The sequence below is a fragment of the Ambystoma mexicanum genome, chromosome 6q (genome assembly GCF_040938575.1).
Source record: "Ambystoma mexicanum isolate Mex_15411 chromosome 6q, UKY_AmexF1_1, whole genome shotgun sequence".
Lineage (NCBI taxonomy): Eukaryota > Metazoa > Chordata > Amphibia > Caudata > Ambystomatidae > Ambystoma > Ambystoma mexicanum.
In genome coordinates this window covers 1,607,400,810-1,607,414,313 of record NC_090937.1, presented here as the reverse complement: position 1 = coordinate 1,607,414,313, position 13,504 = coordinate 1,607,400,810, and the positions used below count along the sequence as shown (strand labels likewise).

The following is a 13,504-nucleotide window of genomic DNA, read 5'->3' as shown; positions in this document are numbered from 1 at the left end:
CCGCCCCCTTCATCATGGGTGTATTTCAAATTACAATTGTGTAACGACTTGGAATGACAACCTTGGATCAGAAAACAATGTATATAGTTATCCTAGGTTTTGATAATGTGATTTGCAGTGTATAACACGTGTGATGTTCCTATTTGACTACAATATATACTGAGAGCAAACATTATAAATACATTTTTTAGAGAGAAAGCGTGAGAGAGATAGATAGGCAGGGAGTGAGGGTGGAGGTAGAGAGAGAGAGAGAGAGAGAGGGAGGTAGAGAGAGGTAGGGAAGAGAAATAGGTAGAGCGAGGGAGAGGGAGAGACAGGACAAGGGGAGAGAGAGAGGGAGAAGAGAGGAAGTGGTGGTGAGAGAGGGATAGAGAGAAAGATCACGGAGAGAAAAGGTGAGGGTTAGGGAGAGAGCGCTCAAGAGATAGGTAGAGAGAGAGAAGGGGGAGGTGGAGAGAGATATTTGGAGAAAGAGGGGAGTTAAATAGCGGTAAGGGAGAGACATAGGTAGAGAGAGGGAGAGGGTTAGACAGGAGAGTGGCAGAGAGAGAGAGGGGGGAGAGAAAAAGTGGAGGGTGATAGAAAGAGAGAGAGAGAGAGGAAGAGTGAGGGGAAGAGGGGGGGAGAGAGAAAGTGGGGGGTAGAGGGAGCACGAGAGAGATAGATAGGTAGAGTGAGAGGGAGAGGTAGAGAGCGATAGGTAGTGGGGAGGAGGGTGGGGTAGAGAGGGTGGAGGGACAGAGAGCGAGGTGGAGAGGCAGGTAGGCAATAGAGATAGGTAGATAGTGGAGGGGGAGAGGCAGAGAGAAGAGAGGGGAGAGAGAGAGGTGGAGAGAGGCAAAAGAGAGTGGGGGTAGAGAGAGGAGAGAGAGAGGGAAAGATTGGGGTAGAGAGAGCGGGGAGAGAGAGCGGGGAAGGGAGCTGGAGGGAGGGGTAGGGAGAGAGATAGGTAGTGAGATGAGAGGGGAAGAGTGAGAGAGAAGGGAGTAATAGAGACGGAGAGAAATAGGTATAGGAGAGGGAAAGAGTGGGAGGGAGACAGAGAGAGAGAGGGGCAGAGAGAGGAGAGGGAGAGGTGGACAGAGAGAGAGGAACGAGAGGGAGAGAGATAGAGGGAAAGAGATAGGTAAGGAGAGGAGAGTGAGGTAGAGAGAGGAGAGGGAGAGGTGGACAGAAAGAGAGAGGAAGGAGAGGGAGAGAGATAAAGGGAGAGAGAGAAGGAGAGAGAGATAGATAGATAGAGAGAGAGACAGAGAGAGAGAGAGAGAAAGAGAGAGAGAGAGAGAGAGAGAGGGAGAAAGATAGGTAAAGAGAGGAGAGTGAGAGGTAGAGAGAGAGTGAGAGAGAGACAGATAGGGGGAACAGAGGGAGAAGGGGGCTAGATGAGTATATGATACGCCAGGTACAGCTACTTGCTTATTCTTTCTGTATTAACGTTGGTAACTCTGGCATAGTTTGTCTTGCCAGTATAGTATTATTAATTTTAAATGTGAATCTTTTCTCCTTCTCCTTCTTATCTCTGTCCCATTCGCCTGTTTTTCATCCAATGCAGTGGAGAGAGAACTATTCCTCATCCCCAGACTGGAGAGTTGTAATTATCTGGAAAGCGAGTGTGGAAAAGAAGGATCTTCCCAGAGTTCTACTGCTGTCTCTCTCCTGAGACCCACGTGGTGTCTCCATCCAGGTATTTGGTGATTTCTGTGTCTATACAAACATGGCTGCAGTTTAAGAATCCGTGAAATGACCAGGGCTTACACAGCAGCTAATTAGGAATTGCCCATGGTCTGGAAATCCTATCTAAATCAAAGAGTAGAGGTTTAAAAGTGGCATCATTTTTCTGAATATTTGAATTGGCCATTATCCGGATTTCTTTTAGTGACCTGTATACAATGCACCTTCACGGGTTTGAATCCTGACAGGCCCTTCCTTCATCTCTGCATGGGTGAAAGAATTAATACAATCACATTGGGTACTGGCAACTCCTACAATTACAACCCTTAGAATCATTGGCCTTCTTGAATAGAAGGTTTTAAATCCATGTCATAGCACCATTATTATACCAAGCTTTTAAATGAGGTCATCATTGGATGGCCTCTATCAGACTGTGGCTCACAGTGGTGGCTTGGCTCCTAGCCTTGTGTATGCGTGTATGCACACACTATGACTAAGCGCTATGCCTAAAGCTAGAGGATGGAGCTGGGGTGGTCATAGGGGGGCGGGGAGGTCCACCACCCAGTCTGTGATGCAGACCCTGAAGGAGGTTATGGTGGATCTCCTCCAGACTATTCCTAGCCTCGTCAGTGTTCTCTGCTGGAAGGCCTCCAGCAGGATAGGAACAGAGCCAAAGATACATCTGCGGAAAAGGGTAGGAGAAACCCAGGTGTTCTGTGGAAGCAATACTGCAGGGATCCACGAGGCACTCCTTTCCTGTGGGAACAGGTTCTTTGCTTAAAGGCTCTAACACATGAGCGTTGCCCGAGTACTGCATGCAAATCATGGGTAGTACAGATTGCAGGGCTGTGAGGTGATCTAAAAGGTGAAATTCTACCAAGTCACAAAGGGAAGGAGAGTCCTGCTCACTGAAGAATGTAGCCTAAGCACTACATCCTATGAAAGCAGAAGAGGCAGATGTAACACTGGTCACAACACCACTGGGCAGACAGCCTAGCCTGGCCATTGCCTGGTCATACCTATAGTAGGACGGGTTTGTTCTGAGCTCCCATGAAGATCCGACATCGAGTAGCTTTTCCAACATCCAAACTGAGCGAAAATTTAGTAAAATTGGCTCCGCGGCAAGAACAGAACATTGAGGCACGAGAAGCATTTTCCGACTTAGAAAAGTGAGTGTTCTTTGATCGGCGGTAGGCAGAGTGCAAACGGGAACACGGCGCGGAATGCTTTCAAAACAGCGGGTGCCATCCAAAGGCGGTGAAAGAACGCCAAGAGTTTCGAGGAGGAGGTGCAGTGGAGCAATGTTGCAGGTGAAATTTAGCTCTGTCCCTCCTGTGACCAGGCAATGGCCAGCCTAGCCTGGCCATTGCCTGGTCATACCTATAGTCCTCACTCCTCCAACTGTTGGTGTTTCACACGGCTCATTCTTGGATTCACTCCTCTTTACACTCTACACCTCTGCTCTTGGGGTACTAATCTCCTACTTTGGGTTTTCGTACAAGCTCTTTGCAGACAACACCCAAATCTTCTTCTCTTTTCCTGAACTCTCCTCTGATCTATCAGCATTTACAACTGTCACTCCACCATTAAATAGTCAACGGCTTTGCACTCTCTGATGTTAAACTCTACCAAAACAGAGGTGCTCTTCTTCCCTGCCAAAAGCTCCCTCTCATCTCCTCATCTGTCTATACAGTTCCCACTTGACACTCTCTTCTTCAGCTAGAAACCTCGGCATCACCTATGATTTTCTCACACTTTCTCGACTTTCATCTCAAAAACTGGGACAGCAGCTCATCTCAACCTTTTTATTAGGAAATCAGACACCACTTTCCTTTCAATACAGCCAAACATCTATTAACCACTCTTGTGTTCTCTAAACTTGGCTACTGTGTGGTCTTGTCTGACCAACTATGATTTCTGTCCTCTCTTCAAGATCATTAACTTTGCTACCTTGTCTCTTTTTGAAATCCCTCACTACACAACAATAAGTAAATTGAATCTAGAAACTGACCGAATACAGGTGAACTCAGAAAGGTAACCTACTAAACTTATATCATCTCTGCCGGCAAATTGCATATAGAGAGCTTCAAATAGTCTAATTACGTCTCTGACCTGTTGAACCTAGAAGTGTGCCTAAAGGCGTGGCACCCCCGATCCTATAACTACAATCAGGAAACGCTCCTAAATCAACCTTAAAGTCCCCACCAATCATGAGCGCACCCACCCCACCAGAGTCTCTCATAAACGAGCCCCGTGGACCACCCCCACTCTCCGACCTGCCTTCAATCCCGCCCCCTCCGTCCCAAATCACCCCACCCTCCTCCACACTCGCTTCCACTCCCCTCTCCAAACACCAAGCCAGAGGAGCACGATGGCGAGTCACTCACCCTAAGACCATTCATCCCCTGAACCCCACCACCGACCCGCCAGCATTGCCCATACCTCCTCCCCTCACTATCAGATCTGTCACACCCCACCCCGAAATCACCCACCCACAGCCTTGCCCTCATACCCCTACCACCTTCCCCCTCGACCGCACTCTTTCCCCTCCCTAAAAACTGCGCGCCTAGCCCTGGCACGAACCGAAGCTGCTTCCCTCTACCCATCTGACCCCCCTACCCTCTCCCACACACCAGTCGCAGCAAAGAAACTAAAGAGGAAACTCTCCTGGCCCCCTCAATCTCTCAGCACTCCTCGCCTCCCCTGTCTCTACCCACCACCACTCTCCCGCAATCTCTGCCTTCCCCCATGGCCTCCCCCTTCCTGAAACCCCTCTCCCTCGATTTCTCAGCAACTGCAACTGAAACTTCCAAACGCCCACACCTCTCCCTCAAATCCCCCAACCCAAACCCGATCATCCTATCACACCCAGCCACCCAACCCCGCCCGAAACCTGCCAATTTTTCCGCCCGCCCACTATTCCCTTCTAGCATCACCCACCTTACCCACCCGTTCCACTCCCTCTGCCACCGCCTCAACCCGCTCCAGCACCGAGACCTTCCTTGCCTGCCGATGTGAACTGTATCCTATTTAACGCCCGTTCCGTAGCAAAAAACAGACATTCCATCTATGACCTCCTCGCCTCTGCCAAACCTGACCTAGTTTTCATCACTGAAACCTGGTTCTCCGATGACTTTGGCCCAATCGCTAGTGAAGCCTTTCCCCCTGACTACTCCCTCTTCCCACTGAACCGTCCGTCCAGAGGAGGTGGGGTAGCATTCGTCTTCAAATCTCTCTTCCGCGCCTCAATCATAGACAACCAACCCTCCATCCCATCCTGCGAATCTCTCCTAGTTAAACTTTCCCTCTCCCCATCGCTCTCACACAGCTTCCTAATAATCTACAGGCCCCCTGGCTACGATAGACAATTTGCAAACAACCTTTGCGATTCCATCGCCACTCTCCAACTAAACCATCCCAACCTCACCCTCCTTGGTGACTTCAACATATGGCTCGACAACCCCATCAACCCTATGACACACTCCCTGGTTAACGGTTTAGATGCAATTAATCTCCAACCCCACATAAACGGCCCGACCCACTACAAAGGACACACTCTAGATGCCATCTTTAGCTCCAACACCCTGATTCATTTAAAGCCCCCCGCCCCAGTCATCTGGTCCGATCACTTCATACTCTTGTTCGCCATCCACTCACCCAACCCCCTTCCCGTACTCACATCCGAACCTCCGAATTTACGCAAATGCTGGAAAAAACTAATGATCACCCCAGACCTAGCCGAGGCACTCCTCCAATCTCCACCACCCACCTGCCGTCCCAATAACCAACTAACCCCTGAGGCCTTTGACTCATGGCTCAATGCATCTCTTCTGCGACTCACCCCCCGTGTAAACCATCAACCCGCCGTGGCCCTTTCCCCAGATGGCTCACCCCTGAGTTGAAGACCACTAAACAAATTTACAAATACCTAGAACGCAAATGGCAGAAAGAGAAAACCCACGAGAGCAGGACCACCTTGGCCCGACACCTATATCAATTCAAGGCCGGAATTCGGAAAGCAAAAAAAGCCCACTACAACTCCCGAATCCTAAACTGCAAAAACCCAAGCAAAGAACTCCACAAAATCATCTCAGAATTCACCAATCCAGCTTGTAATACAACCGTCCCGACCCCCTCACAATCACTCTGCGACTAACTCTCCCTCCACTTTTACAACACGGCTATTGAAAGAACAAAAACTCTAAATACCAAACTGGCTCTACTACAGCCTCCAGGCAACCCTCTGCCCGTACCGGCCAGCCCTTCACCCGCGACCTCTACGCAACCAACGTTTGAATCCTTTAGTCCAATATCACCAGAACAATTCCTCAAACTTCTATCTGCTCGCAAACCATCTGGATCAGCATTGGACCCTTGCCCTGCCACAACCCTTAAAGAAATTTTTGCTTCCACCTGCGCAGGCGAACATGCAAGATCTATCATAAATTCCTCCCTCTCCTCCGGTATCTTTCCCGACGCATTCAAAATAGTGCACGTCAAACCTCTAATTAAAAAACCTTCGCTCTACCCTCTCGAGCCCAAAAACTACCGCCCAAGCTCAAACACCAGGTTCCTTGCCAAACTCATTGACCGAACCGCCTACTCCCAACTAAATGCCTTTGTCGAAACCAACAACCTTCTAGACCCCGCCCAATCAGGCTTCAGATCACGGCACGGAACTGAAACCACCCTAACCTCGATCTGGGATGACCTTAAAATGACAGCAGAATCTGCGGAAGGCGCCGCACTAATCCTCCTCGACCTATCGACCGCCTTTGACACGATCAATCACTCAATCCTCCTAGACCGCCTCCACTCCCTAGGAATTCACGGAACCGCCCTTAAATGGATTGCTTCATTCCTCAAAGATAGGCACCAAATAACGACACTCTCCAGCTTTACCTCACAAGCCCGACCAGTCGACACGGGAGTCCCCCAAGGAGCATGTCTATCCGCCCTCCTGTTCAACCTCTACCTGATCACCCTCCCACCAATAATTTGTTCTTACAATATCCTGTGTTACAACTACGCCGACGACACTCAACTAATTCTAAAACTCCTGAACTCGAAACCCAACTCCCGACCTGACCTGGCATCCTGCCTCCTCAACATAACTCTGGATGACCCAAAGCCACCTCCTTTTAAACCCCGCCAAAACAGAAATCATGGTCTGCGGCAACTCCCACCTTCTTCCGCACCCACTACCCTGGCCACCCGCCATGCGCAACTCACCGACACCCTCCAACACAGTGAAAACCTAACACTCTCGCGCCAAGTCAACAATGTCTCAAAATCCTCCCACTACCACCTCAAAAACCTTAGGCGCATCCTTCCATACCTCTCATTTCCCAACAGAGTCTCTGCAGTCCAATCAATCGTCATATCAAGACTCGACTATGGAAACACCCTATTCCTCGGAATTCATGCCTACCAACTAAATAAACTCAAAAGAGAACAAAACGCGGCAGCCAAAATGCTACTTGCGCTTGGTCCAAGAGACCACATATCCCCAGCCCTTAAGACACTGCACTGGCTTCCAGTAGCCGGTAGGGTTGCTTTCAAAACCTTATGCCTCTCCCATCGAGCACTGCATAAAACTGGACCTCAATATCTTCAAGACAAGCTAATACCTTACCACCCCACTCGCACCCTAAGATCAAGCTCAGCCGGCCTCCTGTTAATTCCTAAGACAAACTCAATCAGGTTAGGCGGATCATCATTCTCAGCTCTGGCCCCAACCCTGTGGAACTCGCTCCCATCCCACATCCGCCTAACTGAAGACTTAACGGCCTTCCGCAAACTACTGAAAACCTGGCTCTTCCCCTAAGACTAAACGGTTACAAACTAGCTTCATCACAATACCACCGACCCAGCAATCAACCTGATGCAAGAAATTTACAGCTAAACAATCTCGAATGTAAACTATAAAGACAAACAGTACTAAATGAGCAATGTAATGATGAGCGCTGAGAGCGGATGAGCGCTGAGAGCGGATGAGTGCTGAGAGCGGATGAGTGCTGAGAGCGGATGAGTGCATAGAGCGGATGAGTGAGTAGTGCAGATAAGTGTGTAGAGCAGATGAGTAGGAAAGAATGTAGAGGATTAATGCAGTTGGCGGATGAGTGTGTAGGACCCATGAGTGTGTAGGACCCATGAGTGTGTAGGACCGATGAGTGTGTAGGACCGATGAATGTGTAGGGTCGATGAGTGTGGAGGGTGGATGAGTGTGGAGGGCGGATGAGTGTGGAGAGCATATGAGTATGGAGAGCGAATGAGTATGGAGAGCGGATGAGTCTGGAAAACGGATGAGTGTATGGAGCAGATGAGTGTATAGAGCGGAAGACTGTGTAGAGCGGATGAATGTGGACAAGTATAGAGGATTATTGCAGTTGGCCAATGAGTGTGGAGGGCGGATGAGTGTGGAGGGCCAATGAGTATGGAGGGGGGATGAGTGCTGAGAGCGGATGAGTGTGGAGAGCGGATGAGTGTGGAGAGCAGATGAGTGTGGAGAGCGGATGAGTGTGGAGAGCGGATGAGTGTGGACGAATGTAGAGGACTGATGCGGTTGGCCGATGAGTGTGGAGAGCGGAAGAGCGTGGGGAGCGGAAGAGCGTGGAGAGCGGAAAAGTGTGGAGAGCGGAAGAGTGTAGAGAGTGGAAGAGTGTGGAGAGCGGAAGAGGCTGTATAGCGGACGAATGTGGACGAATGTAGAGGATTAAGGCGGTTGGCGGATGAGTGTGGAGGACCGATGAGTGTAGAGGGCAGATGAGTGTGGAGAACGGATGAGTGTAGAGGGCAGATGAGTGTGGCGAACAGATGAGTGTAGAGGGAAGATGAGTGTGGAGAACGGATGAGTGTAGAGGGCAGATGAGTGTGGAGAACGGATGAGTACGAAGAACAGATGAGTGCGAAGAACAGATGAGTCTGGAAAACGGATGAGTGTGGAGAGCTGATGAGTGTGGACGAGTTTAGAGGATTAATGCGGTTGGCGGATGAATATGGAGAGCCGATGAGTATGAAGGGCGGATGAGTGTAGAGAACCGACGAGTACGGAGAGCGAATGAGTGGGGAGGGCGGATGAGTATAGAGAATGGTTGAATGCAGAGGGGTGTGGGGAAATGATGAGTGAAGAGAACGGAAGAGAGTAAGAGAGTGGAGAACGGAGGAGCCTGCAGAGCGGAAGAGAGTGCAGAGGGGAAGAACGAGCAGAGCGGCTGAGTGTGGAGAGAGGCTGAGTGTGGAGAGGCTGAGTGTGGAGAGGCTGAGTGTGGGGAGGCTGAGTGTGGAGAGGCGCTGAGTGTGGAGAGGCACAGAGTGTGGAGCGGCGCTGAGTGTGGAGAGGCGCTGAATGTGGAGAGGCGCTGAATGTGGAGAGGAACTGAGTGTGGAGAGGCGCTGAGTGTGGAGAGGCGCTGAGTGTGGAGAGAGGCTGAGTGTGGATGCATACCTCTTATCACACCCCACGCTTACTCTCTCCTTACACCACCATTCAACTAGAACACAGAGATACTATGACACCATTCGGTATAACTGTTCTCATTTCAACATCTGCGGCTCTCTCCCCATCACTCTAAGCAAACATTGCTGGTCTCACAACCCCAGCCAAGCGTTCTCCTCAGGCTGCCACTCTCGGTCTGAATAATTCCAGCCAGATCGAACACATACTCCTGATCTATCAGCCACCACACCTACCTCTAGGAAGCAGCTGCCACAGGAATTCCGCACCAGCTGCACAAATACCTGGTGCGCACACGCACCTTTGGACTCTCTCTACTCCCTGAACTGACCAGGACTTCGGTTCCCAAGGGCGTTCAACCTACCAGCGCCTTCAGACCATACCAATGGTATATAAGGCGCTATATAAGTGCAAAATAACATAACATAACATAACATAACACCTACTTCCCCGTACACCAGCTGGATGGATGACAATGTAAAAAAAAGCCGGACTAAAATGTCTGCTCCTGGTTCGCAAATCTATCCACGGTAAGGCGCCACTGTATCTATCCTCCTCTATCCAACTCTACAAGCCTTCTCTGCCTCCTCGACTAACCATGGGGCTCCTGGCCCTCCCTGTGCTTCCTCTCACAGCTGCTCTTTATCTCTTCCTGCTCCAGTTGCATGGAATTCTATTCTCCCAGACATCCGAGAAACAGTCCACACAGATTTGCTCAAAACCAAACTAAAGGCTTACATCCTCACCTCAGAGTTACCCCCTAAACCTACCTCTCCTCTCCCTGCTATCTAACATTTTTCCCTTGCCTCTAACCTGCCTCTGTCCCTCACATCCTCGGCTTCCACTCTAGCACTTCACCTATCATGGTCACATCCCGAGCACAGCTTGCCATACTGCCTACCAGCACTTAAAAATGTTCAATGTTTGTTGTCCTGATCTATGTACACTTATGTATTGTCTCTGGTGACTGTTTAATTTACTCCCCTCCACAACCTGGTCAGGGTGTCCCTAAACTCACTCCATTGTAAGAAGCTCACTGTGCCCTGTCAAATCTGATTTCTTATATATTGTATTATCTTTTGTGATCTTACGCTGATCTAGTGTACTCTCTCTTTCCCACTCTCTCTCTTGGTCTCTCCTTCTCTCTCCCTTTGTAACTGCATCTCTCTCTCTTTCTCTCTCTCTCGTTCTCTCTCTCTCTCTCTCGCTCTCACTCTCTCATTCTCTCTCCTCTTTCTCTTTCCATCGCTGTGTGATCTCCCAGACAGGGGTGCAGCTTCCTCTTATGACACTGCTGTGTGATCTCGGGGACAGGGGAGCTTCATCCTCTGATATCTTGCTCTCTTTCTTTGTGGGTGAGGGTTACGTTGTCAGGTGGCCATTTGCTCAAGCTACCGCAGCCGGTTATGGTGTATTTTATACTGTCTCCACCCTTCATGGTGCCATTTCAGGTTAATAGTCCTAGACTCTGAAATCCTTCATCCCGCATATTACACTCAGACTGAGTACCTCATATTCTACCCGTCAGACATTACTATGATTCAGGCAAGCACTGACTCAAGGTTTCTAAGTAAAAGAATATATATTTATTTACTTAACAGTTGTATAACATTTCACTATTCTAAGCAAGGTCAAAATCACAATCATAAATACACCACACCGCTTCCCTTAAATTCCAGACAAGTTAAGCTCACAAAATGAAGTGGGAGCAAAATGGCACTCCAGCAATTTAAAAGGGAGGAAAAGACAAAGTTATCAGCAATTATGGAAAACCAACAGGTAAGTATTCTGAGCAGTTGAACAAGAGAGACTACAATGAGGAGATCAGCTAGAAAAGGCCTAGGGTCAAAGTCAATAGGTCAAAAATCTTTTGTTCAAGATCACACAGTTCAGGGTAGTTCGGAGTAAGGTTCGTGGCACAGATGCCGGATGAGGTTGCTTGGTAGAAAAGTTAGTTCAAAGAGAATAGAAGGGCAAGCCCTTGGATTGGAGAAAGATTTCAAACACTTTCACCGCGGCTGAGCGGAACACACAACGTTCCTAGTAGTTCCTGCAGGGGGTAGCCGGTTATGGTGTATTTTATACTGTCTCCACCCTTCATGGTGCCATTTCAGGTTAATAGTCCTAGACTCTGAAATCCTTCATCCCGCATATTACACTCAGACTGAGTACCTCATATTCTACCCGTCAGACATTACTATGATTCAGGCAAGCACTGACTCAAGGTTTCTAAGTAAAAGAATATATATTTATTTACTTAACAGTTGTATAACATTTCACTATTCTAAGCAAGGTCAAAATCACAATCATAAATACACCACACCGCTTCCCTTAAATTCCAGACAAGTTAAGCTCACAAAATGAAGTGGGAGCAAAATGGCACTCCAGCAATTTAAAAGGGAGGAAAAGACAAAGTTATCAGCAATTATGGAAAACCAACAGGTAAGTATTCTGAGCAGTTGAACAAGAGAGACTACAATGAGGAGATCAGCTAGAAAAGGCCTAGGGTCAAAGTCAATAGGTCAAAAATCTTTTGTTCAAGATCACACAGTTCAGGGTAGTTCGGAGTAAGGTTCGTGGCACAGATGCCGGATGAGGTTGCTTGGTAGAAAAGTTAGTTCAAAGAGAATAGAAGGGCAAGCCCTTGGATTGGAGAAAGATTTCAAACACTTTCACCGCGGCTGAGCGGAACACACAACGTTCCTAGTAGTTCCTGCAGGCTCATGGTTCCTGAAGCGACTGTCGGAATGATCAGAAGTAGGAAGACTGGAGGGTCCTGTACTAGCCTGGTGGGAAACCAGCAGCAGCGCCAACCAACGAATAAAAGGTGCGCTCCTTAAAACCCAAGCAGGGTCCGACCTTCCTGGCTATCTGGCCCACTGTAGCTCTGTACGGCGAATTCGACCAGAGGAAGGGCCCTGGCTTGTAGTTTGGGTGAAGTGGTTGGTCCCACCAGCTCAAGGGAAGAAGTTTCCTGGAGGATCTTCTCTGTCATTGGATTTGGAGATTCGGACCTTCCACAGGGCTTCACCGGGCGGTTCAGTCATTGTAGAGGTCCTCTTTTTCCAGTTCCTCATTGGTTCTTTCGTTCCAGTGGCGACTCTGCTCTTCCAGCCCCAGAGACCTGCTTTTTATGCAGTTTTCCCCCATTCATACAGCCTGGCTGTCAATCACACAGCAGGATGGCTGGCCTGGCAAGGCCAGTCCCCTGTAACACTCACCTGACTCCCACGGAGGCTCTGGTCTAGTCTGGGTTGCTGTGGCCTCTTCGAGCGTGATGCGCAGAACTCGGAACACCGACTGAACAAGACCCTCAAATCTTCCTTGTCTGGCCCGTAGGAATATCCTTCTGCAGATGAGAAAGGGGATTAACAGTCTGCATAATAGTGTGCTTGCTCCCCTCATCCCCCCTTCGTTCTTCTCTAACTTCCTCCGAAATCCCCGGTTGAAGCTCACCTTATGGTTTGAAAGGATGAACTCTCCATCCTGCTTCTGGTGCAGGGGCGCGTGTTTGTCCAGTTACTTTACTGGTTTTCAGAATGGCACTGGCAAAATCCACTTGACTTTTCCGAGCGGAACGCCGTAAGTATGAAGATTCAAAAGTTCATGTGTTGAGCCTCCTTTTCAGTTGCCTTCCTAACCTGTGATCTGTCCTTTATTTCAGGTGCAGAATGAAGGCGATGCGTTGAGGGATTGAATTGCCGATGGTAAACTCAGGTGAGTTAGCGATGGGGGCGATCCCTCTTAATGTCTTTATATTCCTCCAGTAATGTCTTTTGTCCTTTCCCCATAGGGGCCGGGTTCTGTACCTGCCAACGAAGCGGCGCCGACCCGAAATGAGGAATGATCCACCAACAGAAGACCGGTAAGTGTTATGGCGGAAAATTAGGCTTTCCTCATATGTTCCTTCTGCTCACCTTTTGTCTCTTCTTCTCTCCCCTAGGCGCAGAGATGTGGCGACCGATGCAGACAGTCGCCGTGGAGCCAGAAGAACTCCCGAGGACAGGTGAGTGAAGCGCGTCGCTGCAGCAAGCAACGCGGTGCTTTTAAATGTAAGTCTTTTCTCAGGAACGCTGGCGTGAAGGTTCCGGATGCAGGTAAGAAGTTTGATAAAATTCTTGGTTTTCACCTTTCTCTTCTCTTCTTTCCTTACAGGTTTTCCATGATCGAGGCAGGCGTGGCTGGAGACCAGATGCAGGAGCAGACACGGTGAGCGTTCAGCTGCTTGGATGCAGAACAACGCGAAGCGTGAGCTACTGTCTGGGCGTGGCTTAAATAGCCCCCAAAGTAGTTCCAGGTAAGTATCCTTCCCTGGCCACGCCTGAGTGGCAAAATAGTCCCAATGAAAAAATAGTCCCTTTCAGGTCTCAGGGAGGC

At 49.2% G+C, this 13,504-nt stretch overlaps 1 protein-coding gene across 1 annotated transcript in view; it reads left to right on the top strand.

Moving 5' to 3' along the window:
• The window catches only part of LOC138515659 (uncharacterized), a 231,206-nt gene that overhangs the window by 87,955 nt on the left and 129,747 nt on the right, over nucleotides 1-13,504 (top strand). Inside the window, exon 3 of the mRNA XM_069630344.1 lies at nucleotides 1,553-1,684. Within this exon, the coding sequence (XP_069486445.1) occupies nucleotides 1,553-1,684 (132 nt within the window). The remainder of the gene's footprint in view (nucleotides 1-1,552; nucleotides 1,685-13,504) is intronic.